The 27,488-nt window shown below is 40.9% G+C and overlaps 1 protein-coding gene across 2 annotated transcripts in view; it reads right to left on the minus strand.

The window, feature by feature from the left end:
- LOC139003698 (E3 SUMO-protein ligase RanBP2) overlaps nt 1-27,488 on the minus strand; it is an 88,828-nt gene that overhangs the window by 54,944 nt on the left and 6,396 nt on the right. For both annotated transcript variants that reach the window (XM_070405856.1, XM_070405857.1), the window contains exons 2-8: nt 16,833-16,900; nt 15,496-15,607; nt 14,586-14,738; nt 10,934-11,164; nt 10,433-10,578; nt 8,734-8,926; nt 657-744 (exon numbers count right to left, since the gene is read on the minus strand). In XM_070405856.1, the coding sequence (XP_070261957.1) occupies nt 657-744; nt 8,734-8,926; nt 10,433-10,578; nt 10,934-11,164; nt 14,586-14,738; nt 15,496-15,607; nt 16,833-16,900 (991 nt within the window). The remainder of the gene's footprint in view (nt 1-656; nt 745-8,733; nt 8,927-10,432; nt 10,579-10,933; nt 11,165-14,585; nt 14,739-15,495; nt 15,608-16,832; nt 16,901-27,488) is intronic.

Genomic DNA, 27,488 nt, shown 5'->3' on the forward strand with positions numbered 1-27,488 from the left:
TTGAAATTTCTTTTGAGAGCCAAATTTTTTAAACTTAAACTATATAGGTAGGTACATTGTTATTAACTTAATTAGGGTACCCCTCAGCTGGCCTTTGCTAAAAACGTCCTCAATCTGATTGAGGTATGTTCGCTGAGGTCGACCCCTTCCAACTCTCCCATCCACACTTGTCTTGTATACTTATTTCAGATAGACGAGTGTGGATGGGAGAGTTGGAAGGGGTCGACCTCAGCGAACGTACCTCAAAACAATGTACCTCCCCCGCGCTGCGTATCCTGCGGCCCGCCTGCACCGCGTCTCCTATCGCCCGCCAGATCGACACCCCCCACTTCTTCTAATGCCACTTCTTCAAAATAGACTCGCCCAGGCCGAAAACCGACTTCTGCGCATGGGCCGCGAAGTTTCAATCGCACTGAACGTGCGCACCCGCACGTGGTATTTTGTGGAAGAGCCACACTCAAGGGGCCAAAGAGCCACATGTGGCTTGTGAGCCGCGGTTTGCCAACCACTGTCTTACCCTAATCCAGTATGACAAAGAGAAACAAGATTATAACAAATTCTCTCCCAAAAAGACAGATGATATTATCATAAGATGCATTTTAACAGAGAATTTTCCTTTTTCTTTTCAAAATAAACCAGTTAAACATCACTATTACCTGATTGGCTCAGACGATCAAAAGCCATGGTTTCCAGCAGATTTTGTCCACCTTCTCCTTTTATTAATTTAATCTTTGGTCTTGGAACCTGGTAATTTTATAATCAAAAAAAGTTTAATTCAGTGATACGCATATATTGAATAGTAAGATGGTCCTTTTTATTACATTACTAGAGGCCCGGTGCACAAAAATTTGTGCACTCGGGGGGCAGGGGGAGGGGGGTCCCCCAGGCCAGCCTGTGCCCTCTCGCAGTCTGGGACCCCTTGGGAGATAACGACCTGCTGGCTTAGGCCTGCTCCAGGGTGGCAGAGGGCAGGCCCAATCCCTAGGTGCAGCCCCTGGTCGGGCTCAGAGCAGGGCCGATTGGGGAGTTGGGGCGCCGCCCCCTGACATGCACTGAGCAGGGCGGATCGGGAGGTTGCGATGCCACCCTCAGCCATGCTCAGGGTAGGGCCGATTGGGGGGTTGGGGCACCGCCCCCTGTCACACTCAAGGCAGGGTTGATGGGGAGGTTTCGGAGCCACCCCCTGTCATGCACAGAGCAGGGCCGATCAGGGGGTTGGGGCGCTGCCCCCTGTCAGTCACAGAGCAGGGCCAATCAGGGGGTCAGGGCACTGCCCCCTGTCACTCACAGAGCAGGGCCCATCAGGGGTTGGGGTGCTGCCCCCTGTCACTCACAGAGCAGGACCCATCAGGGGTTGGGGCGCTGCCGCCTGTCACACACAGAGCAGGTTCAATTAGGGGGTTGGGGAGCTCCCCACTATCACACACAGAGTAGGGCCGATAGGGGAGTTGGGGCACCGCCCCCTGACACACACAGAGCAGGGCGGATCAGGGGGTTGGTGCGCTGCACCCTGTCAAACACAGAGCCGCAGGGCAATCAGGAGATTGGGGAGCTCCCCCCTATCAGACACAGAGCAGGGCTGATCAGGGGGTTGGGGCGCCGCCACTGTCACACTCGGGGCAGAGCCGATGGAGAGGTTATGGCTCTACCCTGTCACACACAGAGCAGGGCCCGTGGGGGGGGGGGGGGGGGGGGGGTTGGGGCGCCACACCCTGTCACTCACAGAGCAGGGCCGATCAGGGGGTTGGTGCGCTGCACCCTGTCAAACACAGAGCCGCAGGGCAATCAGGGGATTGGGGAGCTCCCCCCTATCAGGCACAGAGCAGGGCAGATCAGAGGGTTGAGGAGCTCCCCCCTGACACTCACAGAGCAGGGCCAAAAGGGGAGTTGGGGCACCGCCCCCGTCACACACAGAGCAGGGCGGATCAGGGGATTGGGGATCTGCACCGTCACACTCAGGGCAGGGCCAATGGGGAGGTTATGGCTCTACCCTGTCACACACAGAGCAAGGCCCATGGAGGGGGGTCGGGGCGCCACCCTCTATCACCCACAGAGCAGGGCTGATCAGGGGGTTGGGGTGCTGCCACTGTCACACTCGGGGCAGGGCCGATGGAGAGGTTATGGCTCTACTCTGTCACACACAGAGCAGGGCCCGTGGGGTTGGGGCCCCGCACCCTGTCAAACACAGCCGCAGGGCAATCAGGGGATTGGGGAGCTCCCCCCTATCAGGCACAGAGCAGGGCTGATCAGGGGGTTGGGGTGCCTTCCCCTGTCACGAACAGAGCAGGGCAGATAGGGAGGTTGTGGCCCCGCCCCCTGTCACACACAGAGCCGCAGGGCGATCAGGGGGTTTGGGCGCTGCCCCCTGTCACGCTGATCCCGGTGCAGGGAGCCTCGCTGCTCCACTGATCCTGGTGCCGGGAGGCATATTACCCTTTTACTATATAGAATAGAGGCCTGGTGCACGGGTGGGGGCCGGCTGGTTTGCCCTGAAGGGTGTCCTGGATCAGGGTGGGGGTCCCCACTGGGGTGCCTGGCCAGGCTGGCTGAGTGGCTGAGGGCTGTTTTCCGGCTGGCAGATCACTAAAAGCTCCCAACCCATCCTTGTTTTCTTTTTTTTTTTTATTCTGGGCCAGCTGTAGCTCTGAGGCCTCGCTGCTGAAAACCTGGATACAATGTTGCGGCCCGGGGCTGACTGACAGCCATTTTCTGGGGTTTTGTTTAGCTTCTTATTTTCAACATAGTACATAGTTGCTTAGAGTTGCAACTGAGAGGTCGGCAAGTGAGGCGGAGAACGTTGGAGTCCGCAGTCACTGCAGCAAGCAAGCCTCATGTTCCCTTCCAGCTGCCTGGCTGCCGGCCGCCATCTTGGATGACAGTTAATTTGCATATACTCACTGATTAGCCAATGAAAAGGGTAGTGGTCGTACGCTAATTACCATGTTTCTCTTTTATTAGTGTAGATGTTTTTTTTTTATGATACGCAGTTAACCAACCAATAATTAGACTGGAACCTAGGAATTAAGATAATCTATAAAAGATACCTGCAAAGAACAATTCCTTGAAATTCCCACTAAAAGCACATTCAAATGGCATTTTTGGGAAATGGAGTGTTTAGAGAACTTTTCTACCTGCAGAAACAGAACCACCAAAACAGAGATTTGCTCAGCACTGGAACCATACTTTGAAATGCCATACTGAACAGAACATTTCTAAGAGCGTAGATAATTTGGGATACACTGTGATAAACTAGAATGACCAAGAGATTAAATGGATTCCAAGCCCTATCCTAAAAGGAGAGCTGAGAATAAGAACACATTTGGAATACCTTAATCAATAAAGAAAAAAAAAAGAGCTGAAAGAATGATGAAAAAATATTAAGAAAATTACCTTGTAAAAGAGTTAGACTTTTTAAATATCATCAAGAGAAAAAACATCAATGGGTAGCAGCTTGAAAAACATTTTTACTCCATATAAGGAAACACCAAGAACCAAATTATCCAAAAATACAAAGGGCTATCTTGAAATGTAGTGAATGTCCATCACTGAAAATGCTCAGTCATAGGCAATGATCACTTACGAGAAATATCCTACAAGTAACCATATAAGTATAGCTGGGGTAACTGTGGCTAATTTCTAATGAGTTTCTTAATTAGTAGAGGAGTGTAATGGCACACACCTCTGTGATGTCAGGATTTTGGCAATGGAATTATTTGAAGTAGCTTAATGAAAGTAACCTAATATCTTGGCTAAAGGGCACTGGTTTAAACACACACCCCTCCCCACAAAAAACTATGGTATATCCATAGAATGGAGTAATATGCAACCATAAAAAAAATGAGGATGTTATGCTTACTATATTGTACTGATATGGAAACACTACCAATAAATATTTCATAAAGCAAAATAAATAGAATGTATAGGATGTTGGAATGCATAAGTGTGTGGGTTGGGGGCATGTGTGGGTGCTCATCTGTGCATAAAAAAAATTCTTGAAGAACTCACTACAAATTAGTAGCATTAGTTCCTTCAGGGGAGAGAAGTAAATGACTAAGGAACAAAGGTAGACGGAATTTTCAGCGTACTCTCTTACGCATAAGTTTTCTAAACATGATGCCAAACTTTATCTACAGCTGCTAAAGAGCACAAAACTCATAAAACTGGCCTCTTATACAAAATTATTCAATAGCTATCATTTGTGACCAGTTAATTAGTCATGAACCCACTCAGTCACATTAAACTCAAGTCAAAATCTCATCTTTTTTTTTTAACCCTCATCCAAGGATATTTTTCCACTGATATTTAGACAGAGTGGAAGAGAGTGAGAAAGACAAAGAGAAGTATCTATGTGTAAGAAACACATTTATTGGTTGCCTCCTGAACCTGCTCTGCAGCCCCGGGGGGCGGGGGCGAAAGCAGGGGGTAAGCCTGCTCCTATGGTACATGCCCTTGACAGGAATTGAACCCGGGACCCTTCGGTCCACAGGCCTACACTCTATGCACTGTGTCAAACTGGATAGGGCAAAATCTCCTCATCTTAATAAAAGGTTTCAGGTATGCTTACTGGAACCACAGCCCTCCTTTGATCAAGAGTCTGAAAACGTTACCATTAAAGTTAGCCTAACATGATTCCATAAGGAGCCCTATGCCAGTACACACTTCCCTTGATAATTATGCTTTACAACAAATGATAATGTGAAATTCAAGTATGTAAGAAGCTTCCATTACATATCCATTCAATGGAAACGTGTGGTAGATAAAAAGAGAAAGTAAGGTAAATGTCTATGTGCTGAAATGGAACAATGGAAAAATAGTAAGGTTTTCAACAATAAATAAAGCACATCTCCACTGACGCAAAACAGTTTTTAAAAGTAGAGAAAGGGTATATGCTTACATATACAGGAGAAATTCTGAATACCCATCAAACTGTTAACACTGGTTGTCTTCTAGGAAAGGAGACTTGAGTGAATGGGTTAAGAGGAAAATTTAGTTTTTACTATTTAAAAACTTCAAAGTTTAAAATAGTTGACTGTGTGTTAACTTTACAAAAAATATATTAAAAACTTTAATAGATTTCAGCTTACATTAAAAATAAAAAAACTGGGGAGGAACCAAGATGGCGGCATAGGTAAACACCAGAGATTGCTGCCTTACACAACCACTTCAAAAATACAACTAAAAGATGGAACGGAAATCATCCAGAACCACAGGAAGGCTGGCTGAGTGGAAATTCTACAACTAGAAGGAAAGAGAAAAGCATACCGAGACTCAGAGGAGGTGCGGTGCGGGCGTAAAATACAAAGGTGCGGAGGTGCATGCGGAGAGGGCTGGCAGCTGAGGACAGGATTGTCTTTTTCAATCAGGAGGGAGTCTCAGGCTCTGAGCTCCAGTTCCGGGCGAGTCTCTGGGGACCCAGACTCATACGGGAGAAACGGGACTGTCTGGCATTGGTCAGAACTCGAGGGCAGCTTTCTCTCAAAGGCACACGCAGCGATTGCCGAGGCCTCTGAGGACAGGACTGAGAGCAGCCATACTGCTCACTCCACCCGCCCTGTTGATCTCCTGGGACCCCCGCCCTGCCCAAACTGTGCATGGAGGCTTTTGCATATGAAAGGCCCAGCCCTTTGTAATCTGAAAATTACTTAACAAACTGCAGCTGCCCCAAGGCCCCAGGGCAACTTGCATTGCTTTACAGCTGGCTTCTGCTGGGTAGCCTCAGGTGGAGGCTAGATTAGCACCTCCTTAGATCCAAGAGCCAGTGTACCCAGTGGTCAGAATGGGACCATCCAATTACAACTCTGCAGAACCATAAGGGACACACTCAGGGGGTAGACTCAGTGAGCACCAAAGCCCCACTGAAGTAAGTCTTGCCCCATAAGGGTGTCTTCAGCACATAAGTTCTCCCACCGTAGACACAGCTGATTCTCACAGCCAATTGGCCTGCAGGTCAAATCCTCCCAGTGTTACCTACAACAATCAAGGCTTAACTACAACAACACTGTGCACAAAGCCCACAAGGGGGTGTGCTGGGATCCAGCCCCAGCAGGTCCAGGGGTCCCCAAAGGTGTGGACGGAGTCGGTGAAGATGGAATGACAGGGAAACTGGTTTCAGTTCATCAGCATAGCGAAGTTTTCCCTCCAGGATCTCCAGCGATGTTCTGGTTAGGAACTCCAACCAAGTTCTGGTGCCATGTTCTCTGGCTAGGTTCTGTCTCTAGGTTCTGTCTAGGATCTCCAGCCAAGTCCTGTCTCTTGGTTCTCTCTCTAGGTTCTCTCTCTCGCTAGGTTCTGGTGAGGATCTGATGAGGATCTGATGAGGATCTGATGTTTACTGTCTTGTTACATCCGTATTTATACCAGCTGATTTTAATCCTGTCAATTTCTATTACAAAGATTAGGGCGTTTCTTATCTCCATTCCAGGGAGTAAAGATTATGTAGCTTAACTACCCGCCTGGCACTTAATTAAGGGGTTGTATCCCCTCCCTAACCTCAGGGAAAAATCCCCACCTGGGGAAACAACCTTTCTCAGAGAGGTGACCTTGGTTAAAACACATGGCGCCAAGAAGGGGAGCAAACATATTAAGAGCAGTATGCCATATATGCCAGGTCCCTTGAAACAGCAAGGATGGACCGGCTCCCGGCAGGGGTGCACCAAGAGTGTCTACCTCAGGTAATTGGGAAGGCTGAGTCACTGGGCCCTATAGGACACCTAACACACAAAGCCACTCTATCAACACAGGGAAGCATAAAAAATGCGGAGACAAAGAAACAGATGACAAATGACAGAAATGGAGGAAAGCAAACTACTGGATATAGAGTTCAAAACCACACTTTTAAGGTTTTTCAAGAATTTTCTAGAAACCACCGATAAACTTAATGAGACCCTCAAGAAATCTAGTGAGACCCTCGAGGATGTGATAAAGGACACACTAGAAATTAAGCATACACTGACTGAAATAAAGAATATTATACAGACTCCCACCAGTAGACCAGAGGATCGCAAGAATCAAGTCAAAGATTTGAAATACGAAGAAGCAAAAAACACCCAACCGGAAAAGCAAAATGAAAAAAGAACCCAAAAATACGAAGATAGTGTAAGGAGCCTCTGGGACAGCTTCAAGCATACCAACATCCGAATTATAGGGGTGCCAGAAAAAGAGAGAGAGCAAGATATTGAAAACCTATTTGAAGAAATCATGACAGAAAACTTCCCCTACCTGGTGAAAGAAATAGGCTTACAAGTCCAGGAAGCGCAGAGAACCCCAAACAAAAGGAATCCAAAGAGGACCACACCAAGACACATCATAATTAAAATGCCAATGGCAAAAGACAAAGAGAGAATCTTAAAAGCAGCAAGAGAAAGAAAGTCGGTTACCTACAAGGGAGTACCCATACGACTGTCAGCTGATTTCTCAACAGAAACTTTGCAGGCCAGAAGGGTGTGGCAAGCCGAAACCGGTTTGGTTCAGTGGATAGAGTGTCAGCCTGTGGACTGAAAGGTCCCAGGTTCGATTCCGGTCGGGGGCATGTACCTGGGTTGCGGGCACATCCCCAGTGGGAGATGTGTAGGAGGCAGCTGATCGATGTTTCTCTGTCATCGATGTTTCTAGCTCTCTATCTCTCTCACTTCCTCTCTGTAAAAAATCAATAAAATATTTAAAAAAAAAAAAAAAGAAGGGTGTGGCAAGAAATATTCAAAGTGATGAATACCAAGAACCTACAACCAACATTACTTTATCCAGCAAAGCTATCATTCAGAATTGAAGGTCAGATAAAGAGCTTCACAGATAAGAAAAAGCTAAAGGAGTTCATCACCACCAAACCAGTATTATATGAAATGCTGAAAGGTATCCTTTAAGAAGAGGAAGAAAAAGGTAAAGATACAAATTATGAACAACAAATACACATCTATCAACAAGTGAATCTAAAAATCAAGTGAATAAATAATCTGATGAGCAGATTGAACTGGTGATTATAATAGAATCAGGGACATAGAAAGGGAATGGACTGACTATTCTTGGTGGGGGAAATGGATGTGGGGGACGCAGGAAGAGACTGGACAAAAATCGTGCACCTATGGATGAGGACAGTAGGTGGAGAGTGAGGGCGGAGGGTGGGGTGGGAACTGGGAGGAGGGGAGTTATGGGGGGAAAAAGAGGAACAAATGTAATAATCTGAACAATAAAGATTTAAAAAAAAAAAAAACCCAAATGTAAAAACAAAATAAAATAAAAAAACTGTCAGCTACTTGAGAATCTATAAAAATATTAATCACAAGAACCTTTTAGTGCTTATGTAAATTAGGAAACTTCTTAAACTTCATTCATTTTCACTATAAATATATTCCCTAAGAACTTAAATCCTTCTGCAAAGTAAAGAGTAGCACTTAACACAGTGGGACAAATATATTGTTCAAAGATCTTTATGATATGAACTACAAGGAGGGGTCTGCTCTAATAGTAACTCTACAGTGAACCCTCTGCTTTCCCTCAAACAAAGGTCACTCTCTAAAGCTAACAATTTTTATAAACTGAGCTCAATGCATTTTGTTTTTTTGCATACTGCTTATTTCTTTTCATTTCAGAATTAATGCAAACTCACTAAAAAAAAAACACTAAAACTAAAAAAAATGACTAGGGAAAGGATAAGAGCCAGCATCTCATCACCTAAAAATAATGGTTAACACTTTGACAGTCTCAGTGAAACTGCACCCAAAACTGAATAAGGCTTACCTGAAATGCTATGAGATAGCACAATGCAGCCAGCTCAGAGAGAGCTCTCCACTGCACATCACTATGCTGACCCATCTTCAAAAGCAGAGAACCAGCATGCATGTAGAAATGTCCTTTTATTTCTAAGAAAATAGCTGAGAGTTCATCATTTCTGCCCACACAAGATTTCACAGACTGAAGAGCACCATCAAAACTGTAATATTAAAATATTAAACAAATCTAAAATTTGTTGCACTGTGTATCATGGCTTCAATATTTAACTCAAATTTATTTCAAGCTTATCTTCCATATTCAAACTCCTAACAATCCATTCTTCTCTATTTTTTAAATTATAAATCACCTAGTACGTATTTTTATTCCACATATGCCCTATACTTAAAGCTAAACCTCTAGAATGACCTATTACAAAACTTAGTTCAAGCCCTCTCCATTCATAGAAAAGATATAGATCAAATAAATAAGATTACTGATTATGGTATACTAGAGGCCTGGTGCACAAAATCCATGCACTCTCGGTTGGGGGGTATCCCTCAGCCCAGCCTGCACTCTCTCACAGCCCAGGAGCCTTCAGAGGATGTCCAACTGCTGTGGAGCCTGGAGAGGCTCCCAGCATCGCCACTGCGCTCACCAGCCATGATCCCAGCTTCTGGCTGAGGAGCACTCCCCCAGTGGGAGTGCATTGACCATGAGGGGGCAGCTCCTGCGTTGAGCGTCTGCCCCCTGGTGGTCAGTGTGCATCATAGCGACTGGTCATTTTGCTGTTTGATCAATTTGCATATTAGCCTTTTATTATATAGGATGTTTCATAATATACCAGAATAAAACTGGGAAACTAAATTTTCTAGTTTCTTCTCAATAATATGGTTTCATTATTTAATTCAAACTTGGAAGTTCTAAAATTAGGTATGCCTTATTCAAATTATAAGTAAGTAACAGATATTTCAGTTGTCAATATCATAATTGCTCTTCTTACCATATAAACTACAGAGTTAAATAAATTGTATTTCTCACTATTATTTGTAATCTATGTACTAATCAGTGCTTCTAAATCAAATGGTCCTCAGAGGCATGGATTTATTCCAATGAAACTTTAAGTACAAAATCAGATAGCCATATTTGGCCCACAAGCCCTAGTTAAACGCTACACTCAACTAACATCGTTATGCAAATCCGAGTGCTGTTTTTGTTCAATGGCATTTATTTTAACAAAAGAGACACTGGTGCTCAAAAATCAAAATTTAGGAAAACAGAAAAATCATGTATTATATTTTCGTTATCATTTCTAAGCTAAATTATTGTTTTCTGAAATACTACTCATGCTAACTGTTTATACTAGAACATCTGACAAATGAAGTTTATTCTTCGATTTTTTTTCTCAAGATTACATCATTCTTGGAAATAAAATATGGAATAGTTAGAACAGTCATTTTCAGGCTTGATTCTATATTAAGCATGTCAAAATTGAATATTAACTATAAAAATAATTTAATCAAGCCTGAACAATTTTATGTTCTCTAAAAATCAAAGTCGTATAAAACCAATTATAATATCCCCACACAAGAATTCCTTCCAAGTGGTTCATCGTATTAAATATTACCCATGGGTTCACTATAAAAATGCAGTAAAGATGTTTAGACCAATGAACTGAATTACTACAAAAAGAAAATTTGTAATTTACACTGAAGTCCACATAACATACCTTTCCAATAAATCTCTGCTTTCTTGTATGTCTCTAGTGGAGAGCGTAAGAAGCATAAGATTAGCATAGGCCAGAAGTAAGTCTTTACTGGTTGCTTGCCAGTTACTTTTATCAGAATCCAAACGCTGTAAAGATTCCAGATATTCCTATTTTGTAAAAAGAATAGGTTATAAAACTTATCAACTGTTATAAAACTTATCCGTTTATGCCTACAAATTCCTTTGCCCTTTCCTATTTGTAAAACCACATTTTTACATCAGCCTATAAAAATAACATATAGCTATATAAGTACATACACACACACACACAACACACACACATAAATATGTCAATTTTATCTTTCCAAACTATCGATTACAAATTGAGAACATCCTAATAAAAATTTCATTTCACAGGTGCTGTACATAAATAAAAGAAATTTCTATCTTGGGGAGCACTGCTTAAAGGCATGTATGGTAATTATCTATATAGAAGTGTAGAGACCCAGCAATGTTTACCTACCTTAAGGGTTTGTACAACACACAAATTCCATTCTAAACTTGAACGCAAAGCTACGTTTCTCTCTCCCTCGTGGCAGTGGGCCACAGCATCCTTCAATCTTTTATTTGAGCGATACAGCTCTACTAGTCGAATGTTCACATAGACATCATCAGGTCTTGCATAAAGTTCTGACTGAATCAAGTCAAAAAGTTTATTCCATCCATCTTCACCTTTACAATCTAAAAGCTGTTCCTAATTTAAAATAAAAAATCATTAATTTAGAAAAACACCTGTGCAATTTTAAACACATCATGGCTCCTGTGAGCACCATTCTACCGTGTCTAGCTTCAATAAATTGAAACCAGAAATATTATCCTACATACTTTATTAGTCCCTTCAGAGTTGAAGCTAAACCTCAAAAAAGTTATGTGTAAACATCTGCAATTATATAGTTGCCCATTTCACCTCAGAGACTACCAGGACTACTACCCATCCCTGTACACCCATCCCAGTCATTATCAGAGCCTAGGCCTCCCATCAATCCTCATACCAGGTCCTTATTCTCAAACTGCTCTGGATCTCCCTAAATCTGACTCAGTCCCTTGCCCACTATGCTCCTACACTGGAGCTCCTACTGTTCACTATCTTCTCAGTGTCTTCATTCTCTGGTCTTAACTGAATGGTGTATAACTTGAGATAGCTGCCATCATTTCTCTGCCATGGAAGCTTTTTCTCTGCTAACCTACATACAAGTAGAGGAAGTGGGGTTTGTGACCTATTCACACACAATGTCACTTCCAAATAATATCTACTCATACCTGTTTAGAACCCTGCTCTCTAAAGGACATGCTATCCAGCTACTCCATCTATTCCTCCTCATTAGCAACTGGAATAGAAAACTCTCCCTTCATCCTTTACTGTCATTGGTTATTATCAATTACTGTCATTATCAACTGAAAGATGTACAAGGTATATAACTGCCTGGCTACTCAGTTCTTTAATTACCTCATCCCCACTGGTTCTACAACTCCAGCCTCAGCCATCCATTTGACATTGACAAAGGTCTTCAAAATATGTATTTTGGTCATACCAATCAGACCACCACACTCCTCTTACTCTTCCACCTCACTAGGAACTCACATAACCTCACTGCCACATATATTTACATCTACTACATGAAAGCTCCATTCAATACAGTGACATCACCAAGTCTTAGTATTCCATAAAACATACACACACACACACACACACACACAGTTCTTTGTTAAGTTAAAATGCCATAATCCCAATATCCATAATTGCTACTTGCTTACACATCCTCTCAATTAATTCCATGTCTTTCCTTAGAAGAAGCCTATCATCTGTGTTCTCTGTATCTCTACAGTAACAGCTGTGTCACTAAGGGCATTTGGAAATTTAGGAAATCTCAAACTGGTAATGCCTAGAACAAATCCTACTGTACCTTTAATAGACTCACTTTCTCCATTCCTTAAAAATATAACTTCATACACTTCCTCTTTCCTCAAATTTCCCACACTTTCCTTCAACCCTCACTTTCAACTTATGATTACAATTCATTCTTCATGAGAAAACTGAAGCCATCAGATATAAATTCCATTCTGCCATATCTACTTATACTTACTTCTCTCTGCTCCCTTCACCTAGCAAAGACCAAGCTCTCTATAAGAGCTATTTTTTTCATTGCCCTCTCTCCTTACCAATCACTCTACTTCTTCTCAATCACTTCCATAAACTTACACTTGGCCTTTCCATTTCTGCAAAAAGCCCTAGATTTCAAGTGTATGTTTAAAAAGAAATAAGTAAAGATGAACACCAATATGAATGCTTTTCAAAAATTCTACTCTCATACTCAAGATCTCATACCAATATTTTCATTCATTAAATAAATGCCAAAAAACTATTTCCCTTAAGCCTTAAACTTTAAAAACCAGAATTCCTTTGCTAAAAAGTTACATGTAAGAAAGGTTTAGCTTTAAACAACATCTTTAAAGAGTTATTAAACAAATCCGGGATCCTGCGGAAGCATCTCTCTAACTTTGATACACGGCAAGAAAAATAATCTCCTATCATTATAAATGCTCCTTAATGTCACTGTCACCAAATGGACTGAACTGTCATGGCTAATAGGGGAATTGTGTTTGAGGCATAACACAAAGATAATAGGGTAAAGAAATTTACACACTTAGACCTAACATTTTAGATTAATATTTTAAACCCAGCTGCTTCTCACAGAGAGAAAAAAACTTAATAAGCCTGTATCATGACTGCAGTGGTGATGACATGAATTTATAGATTTTTAAAATATTTTTTATTGATTTTAGAAAGAGAGGAGGGGGAGGGAGAGAGAGAGAGAGAAAGAGACATTGATGAGAAACATTGATTGGCTGCCTCTTGCATGCCCCCTACCAGAATCAAGCTACAACCCAGGCATGTACCCTGACCAGGAATCAAAATGGCAACCTTAGTGCATGAGATGACACCTACCAACTGAGCCACACCAGCTGGGCATGAATCTATACATATAATAAAATTTAAAAGAACTATACATAGACACTGTACCAATGTCAAATTCCCAGGTCTACATTATACTGTAGTTACATAAGATGTAACCACTACAGAAAGTTGGATGAAGTATACACATGACCTCTCTGTGCAATCTTACAACTTCCGGTGAAAAACCTATAATTATTTCCTAATAAAAAGTTGTTAAAATTCTATCAGAAACATGTATAATGAAGGTAGGTGGTTCTTAAAAACAATATACACTTAAAATTCCATTTAGCTAGCACATTTGAAAAGACTTTATCCAAGAGTTATTTTGCAAACCAGTATATTATATTCAGTAAAGAATAACAATCAGAATTGGTTAATATACAAGCAACAACTTCCTATCATTTTTAGTAATTACCTGTAACATCATAGAGAAACTGTCATTGAAGTTTTGCTTGAAAACCTCACTATCTCATAACACAACCCTTTCCATTTTTAGACAGTAATAACCCTAAATTGTCATCCTATGGATAATTTTTACCAAACGAAGTAAAAATTTTATATCAAACAGCTTGATTTAATTATTAGCTCCACCATCTAGTTATAAAACTGTAAGTCCCTAAAATGTTAATAATTGAATAAGAGTAAGTGAGATACCATTTGTAAACCATAATAGTGCCTAATAAGACAGCATATGCTCAGAAAGTTTTGAAGAAAAATATTTCTTTGACATTATTTTTTAGAGGTATAATTGACATATGACATTGTATTAGTTTAAGATATACAACATAATAATTTGATATATACATACTGGAAAATGATTTCCACAGTAAGTTTAGATAACATCACCTCAAGAGTTACAAATTTTTCTCATGATAGTAACTTTTAAGATCTACTCTATCAACTTTCAAGTATACACCATAGTATTGTTAATAGTCACCATGCATGCTGCATATTACATCCCCAGAACTTAACCATCTTATAACTGGAAGTTTATACCTTTTGACCACCTTCACCCATTACCCATCAACTCCCCACCCACACACACAATATTTTAATGTCTCCTATTGAAAAGTCATTTAACTCCAAATATTAGAAATAGTTGTGACTTCCTTTAGTTTTCACAACTGCTTTTTATCATGTTTTAGTCCTTTTTTTTTACCTTTAGTTTATAAATTGCAGGACTTCCTGGGAAAAGTTTAGCTGCTCTTTCAACCCAGTATTTTGCTCTTCCATCAGTAACATCATTTTTACAAAGCAATTCTGCAATCTTCAACACAAGTTCTTTTTGTGTTGGGTTTAATTCCACTGAACGCTGATATCAGAAAATAAATAATAAATTAGTAGGGTTCCTAAAGTACAGATACTCATATATACACATGAAAAACTCTGTTCCTAAATGATAACATGCTATTTCAAAGTTATTACAATTAAACTTAATGTCCTGAAATATTTTTGAAGATAAATTAATAAAAAGTATGTTTTTATTAGATATGTCAGGAAGAAGGAAAAAAAGAAAGAAAAACCACACATATAAGAACAGCATTTCTGACCACATTAGGCTTAAAATTTATAGGTATTCTTCTTCTCAAAGTGCTAACCTCTTAATTACAAATTATAGTGTACTTTGGGCCAAATAATTTAAAATCAGTTCCATGCTGTGCCACTTGTTTTCTTTTGTTTTGTTTTGTTCATCCTCACCTGAGGATATTTTTCCATTGCTTTTTAGGGAGAATGGAAGAGAGAGGGAAAGACACAGAGAAACATCGATGTGAGGGAAACACATAGACTGGTTGCCTCCTACGCAAGTCCCAACCAGAACCCAGGCCAGGGAGGAGCCTGCAACCAAGGTACGTGCCCTCTGACCAGAATCAAACCCAGGATCCTTTGGTCTGCAGGCCGACGCTCTATCCACTGAGCCAAACTGCTAGGGCTAAGCTATGTCACTTAATAGTACTGTGATACCTTGTTTTCATGACATCCATAATAAATATCTGAATTATTTAATATAAATTACGCTGGGCATCGTGTGTTTGGCTGTACAAAGCCTAAATTTTAATCTTATAGTTTACCTTATAACATTCGACAGCTTTGTCTATGTTTTCCTCCACTTCATAAAGAAGACCAAGAAACCTGTGAGCTTTGGGATCCCTTTCTTGCACATTAATATATGTAGATATGTATCTGTTTAAAAACAATATTTAAAAAAGTAATCTTTAAATAATCACATTTACAGCTATATTTAAATAACTGAAGGGTATATCTTAAACCAAAGCAATCACTCAACTAATTTATATTATTATAATTACTGACTACCACTATTTAAACTAGAATATGAAGATAACTCAAAGTACTCAAACACAAAAGGATAATACTTAAACACAAACACACATACAAAGCTAACAACATACTATTACCACTAAATGCTACATTTATCAAATGGTTTTTCCAGTGCTACCCACATATAATAAATGAATTACATGAACTGTTTTTCTTCCTGATTACATTTTGGAAAAACACTAAAGAGTTTGCATACAAATCAGAAAGTGATGAGAGTAAATATTTTAAGTCATCATAATGTGAATACTAAAGAGCAACAATTTCCCAAATAACAACTAAGAGAATGTATTTATCTTAAAACAAGAAAACAATATCTAACAGTACTGTGTATCCAGCTAAACTAGAGCACAGAAAAAATTACTAAATATAGTATCAAATACAGGTCATTTTCATTTCTTAAACCAAGTAACAACTAAAAAATAAGGAAATATCTTCTAGATTCAGTGAGTAATATCTAAGGGCAACAATGAAGCAAAAAGGAGGGTTAACAGCCCAATGCTATTAAATAAAAGTGCTCTCACTTTCCTTATCAGCATTTCCATCTTCCCATATATGTCTTTAATATCTACCTCCTTCTTCATTTCCTCCTTTCCACAACTGCAAATCAGCAAATCAGATCAACAGCCTTCTTGACCATACTATGTGTGAGACAAAGCCTCAGTATGACCTATTGAGTAAATTAAAAATCTTTTATACAAGCTATACTCCTGTCCAGAAATCAAAGTTTAATTTTGTATTCACTGCTGTTTTCCAGCTGATAATGTACCAGATATGTAACCAGGAAGAAATTAAGATACAAGCATGGTTGTCTTTTATTCTAACCCAGGACAATCTTTAGAAAAAGTATTTTAAGGCAAACAATTTGCCTTTGGTAGGCATGCAGAAAATACTCATTCCAGGCTCAATCTCCAAGGAATCTAGGCTAGTCCTTAAGATCAGTCTTAGTGATGAATCCCTTATTTCCAGGACATACTTAGGAAGAACTGCTAAAAAACAGCAACAGTTTTTTACCCATTTCAAAGAAGAACATGATTTTGGAAAACTAAAGCATGTTTAGTTTGGTACTTACTTCTTAGCAAGATCGTATTCTTTAGCTTCATAGTACAGCTTCGCAAAGTAGAATCCTTTCATTGATTTCTAAAAAACATTAAAAGTTATTTTTCATATTTTAAATTTTGAAAATTTTTCATAAGAACTAAAAATCTGTTCTAATAAAATTAATATTAACATATTTTATTTTTGTTCACTTAAGAGATAAATGAAATTGCTTGTAGAAATGCATGTATGCTCTGAAAGCCATGACTCCACATAATAATCCTATATAATAAAAGCCTACTATAATATGCTAAGTATCCGGTCATCCAGTCAACCAATCAAAGCTTAATATGCTAATGATATGCTAAGGCCACTCAACTGCTCGTTATGATGTGCACTGACCACCAGGGGGCAGACAATCGACCAGTCGCTATGACATGCCCTGACCACCAGGGGGCAGACGATCTGACCTATAGGTTAGCTTGCTGCTGGGGTCCGGCTGACCAGAACTGAGCAAGACAGGCTGGACACACCCTGGAGCCCTCCTACAGTCCCTCCTGGGCCCCGATTTTGCACCAGCGGGGTCCCTAAGCCTGGCCCTCTCGCAATCTGGGCTGAGGGACCTCCCCTGAGTGCACAAATTTTGTGCACTGGGCCTCTAGTTTTGATCATCAAACAAAGCAAATTTAAGTACAGCAACATAAGACCATTATCAGAAATTAAGAATTTATGTCAGTGCCCTGGCCAGGTATGGCTCAGTTGGTTGGGCGTCATCCCATACACCAAAAAGGTTCTGGGTTGGATTCCTAGTCGGGGCATGTACCTGGGTTGCAGGTTTCATCTCTGGTGGGGGTGCATCCATCAATGTTTTCTCTTTCTCTCTCTCTCTCTCTCTCTCTCTATCTCTCTATCTCTCCCCGCCCCCAGCCGCCTCACCTCTTTCCTCTCCACCCCCCCGGCCCCACCTCTCAGTAAGCATATCCTCTAGTGAAGATTTAAAAAAAAGAATTTATGATTCTGTTTCTAAGGCAAAAGCTTTAAAAATCATTTGGTGCCACTCTCTTACTTTACACATAAGTAAACAGATACTTTGGGATGGACTGGGAAGTATACCAGAAACCTCTATTCTACCAAGTGAAAGCCTTTACAGGTAAAAATAAGCAGCTAATATTTCAGATCTATTAAGGCACTGGGGATTTATTCCCTGATCCAGGCACTATTCTCTGTACAGATCAGTATTTTATACTTAGGAATTAAAAAGGCAGAAATAAACACTAAATTCTTCTGGTAATAAGCCAAGCCCACACTCTGGCTCTTTTATTTCTATACTAGAAGCCCAGTGCACGAAATCACGAAACTCTACCCACTAGCCACCCCGCCTCGCTCGCAGCCCCACCCACCCACACACACCCACCCACCCGCACCAGTCTTTGGCCATTACAGCATTAGGGCCACGGACTTTATATATATATATATATATATAGATACTCCAAAGTCCAGAACGTCGGGACATAATAGCTAGTTTTATATACATGTCATAGAAGTACACAACTATTAAATATCTTATATTTTTAAACTATACAAGGACACAGAAAAAAAATCAAGATACTAAGTGAAAAACAGTAGTCTACAAAGCAGTATATTTTCATTTACTGATAGGCAGTTAGACAGACATGAGCAGAGCAAGGATGATGGACCAGTACAGAAGGTCATCAGGGTGGAAAGCCCTGGGTACCAGGCAAGGGGCAAAACAGAGAAAACATGGGCCTCATCCCCAGGCTAATCTTTCCTCCTAACATATCCCTGGTTATGCAGTTTGAATTCCTTGATCGTTCATATTGATGATCATGACTTTAGACCCTTTATCTTTTCCTTCCTAATAACATCTAGGCTTCAGTTGTATTTCAGCTCCAGGCCCAGAAAAGCAGCAAAACCAGACAAGTAATTCCATGGTTGCCTCAGGACTAGCTACACTGACTAATGACCCCCTGGTTCCAACCAATCAGTGGAGACCAGGACCGTGAAAGAGCACACCTGAAAAGCTTATTATGAGTATTCTATTGCGACCCTTCACTGAGACCTTCCCTAGGATTCCTGCCAGCAAGAGATAAATACCTTTGACACAAAGGACCCCATTCCCTTCTTCCTCTTCTACCCCTCCAGGCATATATCTCCTAAACTCCAAAGAACCCCACAAGACTTGCAACCAGGGAAGCAATGGGAATGGCAGCTTGTTCTGGGCTAATAACCCCCTAAACCTGTCTTCAAGGCACTCTTTTTCTCTGACTTCCCAGTGAACCAAAGCTGCCCAACCTAGGCTCTCCTATTTGCATCTTCCTTGTTTCACTGTCCCAAATGTCTTTTTGCTGCAGCCAATAAATTCTTGCTGGTTTTGTTGCACTTTGTTTCATTTTTTTAAAATTTTTTTATTTATTTCAGAGAGAAAGGGGGAGGGGGAGGGGGAGGGGGAGGGGGAGGGGGAGGGGGAGGGGGAGGGGGAGGGGGAGGGGAGGGGGGAGGGGGAGGGGAGGGGGAGGGAGAGGGATAAGGGGAGGGAGAGGGAGAGGGAGAAAGCGAGAAAAACATCAATGATGAGAGAGAGTCATTGATTGGCTGCCTCCTGCACACCCCCTACTGGGGATCAAGCCACAACCCAGGTATATGTCCTGACCAGGAATCGAACTGTGACCTCCTGATTTATGGGTTCATGATCAACCACTAAGCTATGCCGGCGGGGCTGTACCTTGTCTCTTGATTAAAATCTTTCAAGAGGACTAGAACCAAGGTCTCATTGTCTCCCTGGTAAAAAAATTTATCTGTAAAAACTGCATATTCAGGCCCTGGCCAATGTGGCTCGGTTGAGCATCGTCCCATGAACCAAAAGGTTGCTGGTTCAATTCCTGATCAAGGCACAGGCCAAGGTTGTAGGAACAATCCCCAGTAAGGGGTGTGCAGGAAGCAGATAATCATTGTTTCACTTTCACATCAACGTTTCTGTCTCTATCTCTCCTTTCTCTCTAAAAATTAATTTTTAAAAATCTTTAAAAAATGCATATACCGGATCTATTCATTGTGCTTACTGTTCACCAGGCACTTTCTGGGGACTGGGGGATCAGCAATAAACTGAAAGTCTCTGTCTTCAGAAAGCCTGTATTTTAGGAGAAATGAGAAGCAAATAGTATGGGAGGACAGCGCACTATTTCACAATATTTCATCAATTATCTGCAATATGCCAACTTTTAACAAAGATAAAATCAATATTCATTTCACAAACCACAGATATTCTAACACTGCCTGTTTAGTTGGAAGTGTTTCTTCTTTTAGTTGGTAATGGTGGTGGGGCACAAACACTGGCATTATAAATTCTATAAAACTAGAGGCCCGATGCACAAAATTCATGCAAGAGTAGGCCTTTGCAGCCCCGACTGGCCCCGCGGCCCTGCCCTCCACCCACTGGTCGTTCCAGAAGGTTGTTCCGCCTTCCGGTCTAATTAGCATATTAGCTCTTTATTATATAGGCCTAGAGGACCGGTGCAAGAAATTCGTACACGGGGGCGGGGGGTGTCCCTCAGCCCAGCCTGCACCCTCTCCAATCTGGGACCCTTCGAGGGATGCCTGGTGGGATCGGGCCTAAACGAGCACTTGGACATCCCTCTCACAATCCAGGACTGCTGGCTCCCAACCACTCGGCTGCCTGCGAGCCTGATTACCCCCCTAACCACTCCCATGCCAGCCTGATTGACACCTAACTGCTCCCCTGCCAGCCTGAATGCCCCTAACTGCCCTCCCCTGCTGGACTGGTCCCACCATCAACTGCCCTCCCCTGCAGGCCTGGTCATCCCCAACTGCCCTCCCCTGCCAGCCTGGTCCTCCTCCCCCAACTGCCCTCCCCTGTTGGCCTGGTCGCCCCCAACTGCCCTCCCCTGCAGGCCTGGTCGCCCCCAACTGCCCTCCCCTGCAGGCTGGTCGCCCCCAACTGCCCTCCCCTGCAGGTCTGGTCCCTCCCAACTGCCCTCCCCTGCAGGCCATCTTGTGGTGGCCATCTTTGACCACATGCAGGCGGCCATCTTGTGTGTTGGAGTAATAGTCAATTTGCATATTTCCTCTTTATTAGATAGGGTGAGAGGCAGGGCTGTCAAAAAAAAGGTCTCATTGCCCTAGCTGGTTTGGCTCAGAGGACAGAGAGCTTCAGCCCGCTAACCAAAGGGTCTCAGATTCAATTCTGGTCAAGGTCATGTGCCTGGATTGCAGGTTCAATTCCCAGGCCCTAGTCAGGGCATGTGCAGGAGGCAACCAATTGATGTCTCTCTCACATCGGTGTTTCTCTCTCTCCTCCTCCCTCCCTTCCACTCTCTAAAAAAAATGTATCCTTAGGTGAGGATTAACCAATAAATAAATAGATGATAAATATAGATAAATGGCATATTAACGTGCCTAAGAAATAGCTAAGTCAAAGTAACATGAATGAGGTTCTGTCTAAATGCTTCCAATAATTCCCTTAATAAGACAGCACAGCATATGGTGGAATTTCAGATAATTCCCCGCCCCCCCTGCCTTCCCTGATTGAAGCATGCCATCAGTATTTATCACAAAATCCTATTTATTTCCATCACTACATTTATACAAGTTGTAATTATTTGTACTGCTTTTACTAGTATGAATGTTTGTCCTCAAAACTGTAGGCTCTACCAGGATAGGGCCCCTGAGGCTTTATAACTACCACGGATCCAAGAACATTATCTCACGGGTGATATATATTCAATATTTACTTAAATACAGATAAATTTGTGTACCCACTGATTATGACCTTATGATAAACTAGAGGCCTGGTGCACAAAATTCGTGCACGGGTAGGGTCCCTAGGCCTGGCTGGCGATCGGGGCCGATCAGGGCCTTCCGGCTGCTGGCTTGGGCCTTTCTTCGTTCCGCGCTGCCCCCTGGTGGTCAGCGCACATCATAGCAAGCGATCGAACTCCCGGTCTCCGGTCAAACTCCCGAGGGGACACTTTGCATATTAGCCTTTTATATATAGATAGAAGACTTCTAAAACTTAATTAGTTCAAAGAATATAAAAATTTGATGTTTTTGCTACATTACCAATTCTCCTCCATAAAGTTTCTATCAATTTAGTTCTCTACTCAGTATTCTATGCCTAAATCAGAGTATATATTCATCAATACTGATTTTTTCCATTTCTTCAACTGCTGCTAATTTGATAGGTAGAAGTACCACTGAGTCAACCTAGCATTTCTCTAATTAATAAGATAGTTTTAATAGTCACACTCAAATATTTATAGTATAAGTTATTAATGTACTTTAGCTATTCCAATTTTGAGAGGGCAGAGAAAAAAACTGAATAATTTTTAAGAGTTCTAAACCACAATGATATTTGAGGGTTTTCCACAGTTTTCTTAGGTTGACATTTGTCTCAGTGCTTAATGAGTTTGGGAAATAAGACTTCAAGTTTTACACAGTAATAATCTTTACTGTTTACTTTTTCAGATTACATGATTTTTAAAAAGGCCTTTCTCATTTGAGATACATGAAGTATTCATCTACATTTTCTTTCAGTTTCTCCAAAATTACTGTTAAGTCTGAAACATTTTGGTAAATAACGTAGGCTAAAGCCCTATATTTTAAACAAATAATTAACAAGTGTCAATTCTTCAAGCAGCATCTATTAAATAATTCATCTCTTCACACATACATACATAAACATTTTACATATCATTCATAATTGAATACATATATATACAACCATGTATGTTTACATGTAAGTAACATGTATCACAGCAGTGATACGAGGGCTAGGAGGAAAGAAATAGGATTCTTTTGTTATTACAAGTTACTCATATTACTCATGAAATAATGCAGTGTTATTTGAAAGCAGACTTGGTTTACATATAAATGTATATTGCAAACTCTAGGGCAACCACTAAACAAGTAAAATAATAATAATACATCTTGCTGATAAGCTAAGAAAGAAGCAAAAATGGAATCATAAAATGCTCAATTAAAAAACAGTGTGGTTCAATTAGTTGAGAAGCATCCCATGCACTGAAAGGTTGCTGGTTCCATTTCTGTTCAGGGCACATACCTAGGTTAAGGGTTCGATCCCTGGTTGGGTTTCGTACAGGAGACAACCAATAGATGTTTCTCTTTCTCTCCCTTTCTCTCTGAAAATCAGTAAAAACAGATTTTAAAAAACACAAAGGCAGAAAAAGAGTAAAAAACAAAAACAGGAACAAACAACAAGGACAACAAAAAGAAAACAGCCACAAATATAGTAGATATGAATCCAACTATATCAATATCACCTCTAAATGCACCAATTAAAAGACAGCATTGTCAGAGTGGATCAAAAATTATGATCTGCCGGTGTGGCTCAGTTGGCTGAGCATCATCCCATGCACCAGAAGGTTGCAAACTCAATCCCCAGTAGGGGGCATATAGGAGGCAGCTGATGGATGTTTCTCTTTCATGTTGATGTTTTTCTCTTTCTCTCCCTTCCTCTCTCTCTAAAATAAAAACAGTATGTTCCAATTACAGGTAAAAGCAAAAACCCTCTTAACATGTTAAGCGCCCAGCCTGTTTTGTCTTCCGGACGGAAAGTATAGTGTCAGTCACCGGTAACTGATTGGGCGCTTAATGTGTTAAGATTTCTTTCAGGTAGCAAAAACACATATAATCCAGGTCTTTCATTAATGCAAACTTTCAATAGCAGGAATACTCTTTGCTTTAGCCATTTCAGCTTGCAAAATGTTTCATAGAAACACTAAGTACATACAGCTGACCCTTGAATAACATAGGGGTTAGGAGAACTAACTCCATCCCACTTAAGAAACCATGTTTAAGTACCCCACATCCCCACCCCTGCAAACGCAGATTCTCAAATTCAGATCAAAAGTAGTTTCAATCCTCAGTTGGTTGAATGCAGATTCAAAACCCAGGGATACAAAGGGCTGACTGTATATTTATTGAAAAAAAATCTGCACATAAGTACACCCACGCAGTTCAAACCCATACTGTTCAAGTGTCAACTAACTGTATATGTTATCTACAAGAAATCCAAAGTAAATATTGAAACACATAGATTAAGCCCAGCTGGTGTGGCTCAATAGGTGTCGTCCCATGAACCAAAAAGTTGCTAGCCCACCAAAAAACTGCTGGTTTGATTCTGGGTCAGGGCACATGCCCAGATTTCGGGCTCAATTCCCGGTGGGGTTGTGCAGGAGGCAGCCAATAGATGTTCCTTCTGCTATCAGGCTGAGGGACCCACCCCCAGCGCACGAATCTTCATGCTCCGGGCCCCAACTGACTCCCCTCTTCCCCAACCCCACTCTTCACACACACACCCTGCAAAAAACTCAAGTAAATGGGCTTGTTCTCAGTATAAAATGATGGACTCCAAACTTGTTGAGACCTGACAAGGGTGAGGATAAGGATAAGCAAAGTCTAGATCAGTGATTGCAAACTTATGACACGCATGTCAGAGGTGGCACGCGAACTCATTTTGGGTGACACCCATCAACAGAGACAAAAAATTGCATAATTCAAATATTTGTCTCTCGCAACGGCCAGAGTTGGGCATCACTCGAGTAATATTATTACTCACATTACTCATGATCAATAATGCAATTCTAAAACCGGATGTAAACATGTACATCGGTGTTGCGTAGCAAAGATACATAGTGAAAACATCCAAGATACATTGTTCCAATACTGACATTAATATAAAAAGGTTAAGAATTGCACTATAAAGAGATTAATCTTTACTCATGACATTTTATTTTTACTTGAGTGACAAAATGCCCAATTCTGGAAAAGGTCTTGTTATTGTCAACATGTGCCTCAGGTAAGCTTCCCGTGCGTTCGGGTGCATTCGGCAAACAGATGCACTTGATCGCCATGTTCGTTAGGAGACAGGAGTGGGAGGGTTAGAAGAAAAAGATATACAGTGCAACAGTGCTCGACGAGACATTCTGCGTGTCGGATAATTGATTACAGCACCATATATTTGTTGGCTATACATACTATCTTTGAATTGTTTTGCACCAGGAATCAGTGCAACAACAGTGCAAAAAGTTAATAGGTAAGAAACCTATCAACCTTTTATAAAAAATGCCGTGATTTATATTTACTTATTTTTTGCAGCCTTGTGATGGAGAATCAAAAAAATAAAAAAGCAAGATTGAATGATAAAGGAAGTGGAAGTAGCAGTAGCCGACCCTTTCAAGACATATGGACTGAGATGTACGGGGTTGTCGACAGAAACAACAGATCATGGTGCATACTGTGTAATGAAAAGGTAGTAAGCAGAACGTGAAATGTAAAAAGACATTTTGAAACTAATCATTGTCAGCTCTTGAAAAAAAGTATCGATGAAAGGAAGGAATACATTTCTAGGCAGCTACACCTCTATAAAAGTCAATCAAATTCCATCATTAAATTTGTAAGATGCTCTACAAATTTAACATCAGCAAGTTATTGTATTGCTCACTCCATAGCTTAGCATGGAAAAGCCCTCAGTGACGGAGAATTTATTAAGGAAACATTTTTAAGATGTGCACCAGCTCTATTTCACGATATGAAAAATAAAAATGATATTATTAAAAGAATTTCTGAGTTACCACTCAGTAGAAATGCTATCAAAAACAGAATAATAGAGCTTAACAAAAACGTACATCAATTATAAAAAGACTTAAATAGTTGTAAATATTTTTTTATTTCTCTTGATGAAACTACTGATGTCACATCAAATGCTCAGTTGGCCATAATTGCTAGATATTCTGATGGTCTCACAATGAGAGAAGAGTTGATAAAGTTAGAATCAGTGCCAATAAGTACATCAGGAAACGAAATATGTAAGGTTGTTATAAAACACTCAGTGACCTAAACATTGATACTATCTCTAAAATTGTGTCAGTCACGACAGATGGGGCACCAAATATGGTGGGAAAAAATGTGGGATTCCTGAAATTGTTTATGGAAGCTATTAGACATCCACTTGTACCTTTTCATTGCATTATCCATCAGGAGGTGTTGTGTGCCAAATCGGGACTCTCAGAATTGAATGATTTAATGTCAGTTGTAACAAAAATTGTGAATTTTATAGCTTCTCGACCCCTTCACAAGCGAGCATTTTCTGTACTTTTTTTTTTTTTTTAAATATATTTTATTGATTTTTTACAGAGAGGAAGAGAGAGAGATAGAGAGTTAGAAACATCGATGAGAGAGACATCGATCAGCTGCCTCCTGCACATCTCCCACCGGGGATGTGCCCGCAACCCAGGTACATGCCCCTGACCGGAATCGAACCTGGGACCTTTCAGTCCGCAGGCCGACGCTCTATCCACTGAGCCAAACCGGCTTCGGCCATTTTCTGTACTTTTACAGGAAGTTGATTCAACCTACAGTGGACTACTCATGTTCAATAATGTGAGATGGCTGAGTCGAGGTAAAGTACTTGAGCAATTTCTGGAGTGCTTTGAAGAAATTACGGTATTTATTGAGAATAAGGATTTGGCAAACTTTCCACAGATCAATGATCGTAAGTGGGTCAGCAATCTGATGGTTTTTACAGATCTCTCTATTCATATGAATGAACTGAACTTAAAATTACAAGGTTTTGGCAAAAGTATTGACGTTATGTTTGGATACATCAAATATTTTGAAAGTAAACTTAAAATTTTCAAGCAAGATATTGAAACTAAAACTTATAAGTATTTTCCTCGGATAAAAAACTATTTCGAGAAGGCCACTACAATGAGTGTAATGGAGCCCATACGTATGTACCAGTATATAGTAAACTCGTTATTTGAACAGTTCAGCAAAAGATTCGACCAATTTAGAAGCCTAGAATAGACCATTAAAATAATTAAGTATCTGGATGTAGTTGTTTACAGTACTTTGGAATTAAAGGATTTCCAATGGATGCAAATTGACGATTTAGAGGTGCAACTTGCAGATTTTCAAGGTAGCATTTGGACTCATGTTTTTGTCAACTTAAGGTCGAAACTTGAAAATCTGGAATGAAATCGTTTGAATAATGAAGAAGAGTGCAACTACGAACAAGAAAGTTTGAGTGCTTGGAACAGAGTACCTGACACTTTTAGCGACATAAAAAAATCTAGCGATGGCTTTGCTAATAGTTTTTTCATCAACATATTTTTGTGAGACTTTGTTCTCAGCATTAAATAATATTAAAACGAACAGCCGTAACCAGTTTGGCTCAGTGGATAGAGAATCTGCCTGCGGACTGAAAGGTACCAGGTTCGATTCCGGTCAAGGGCATGTACCTTGGTTGTGGGCACATCCCCAGTAGGGGTTGTGCAGGAGGCAGCTGATGGATGTTTCTCTCTGATCCATGTTTCTAACTCTCTATACCTTTCCCTTCCTCTCTGTAAAAAATTAATAAAATATATTTTTAAAAATCTACACTAATAAAAGAGAAACATGCAAATTGGCATCACTCCGCTACCCTTCCCATTGGCTAATCAGGGCGATGTGCAAAATAACGGCCAACCAAGATGGTGGCCGGCAGCCAGGCAGCTTGAAGCGAACATGAGGCTTGCTTGCTTCAGTGACAGAGGACTCCAACGTTCCCCTGAAGGGTGTGTAACCAGCTGCAAACAGCCATCATCCCCTCATCCAGGCTGGCCAGGCACCCCAGTGGGGACCCCCACCCTGA

The sequence above is a fragment of the Myotis yumanensis genome, unplaced genomic scaffold, assembly GCF_028538775.1.
Source record: "Myotis yumanensis isolate MYYU_CA2020_CCGP unplaced genomic scaffold, mMyoYum1.0.hap1 SCAF_2, whole genome shotgun sequence".
Classification (NCBI taxonomy): Eukaryota; Metazoa; Chordata; class Mammalia; order Chiroptera; family Vespertilionidae; genus Myotis; species Myotis yumanensis.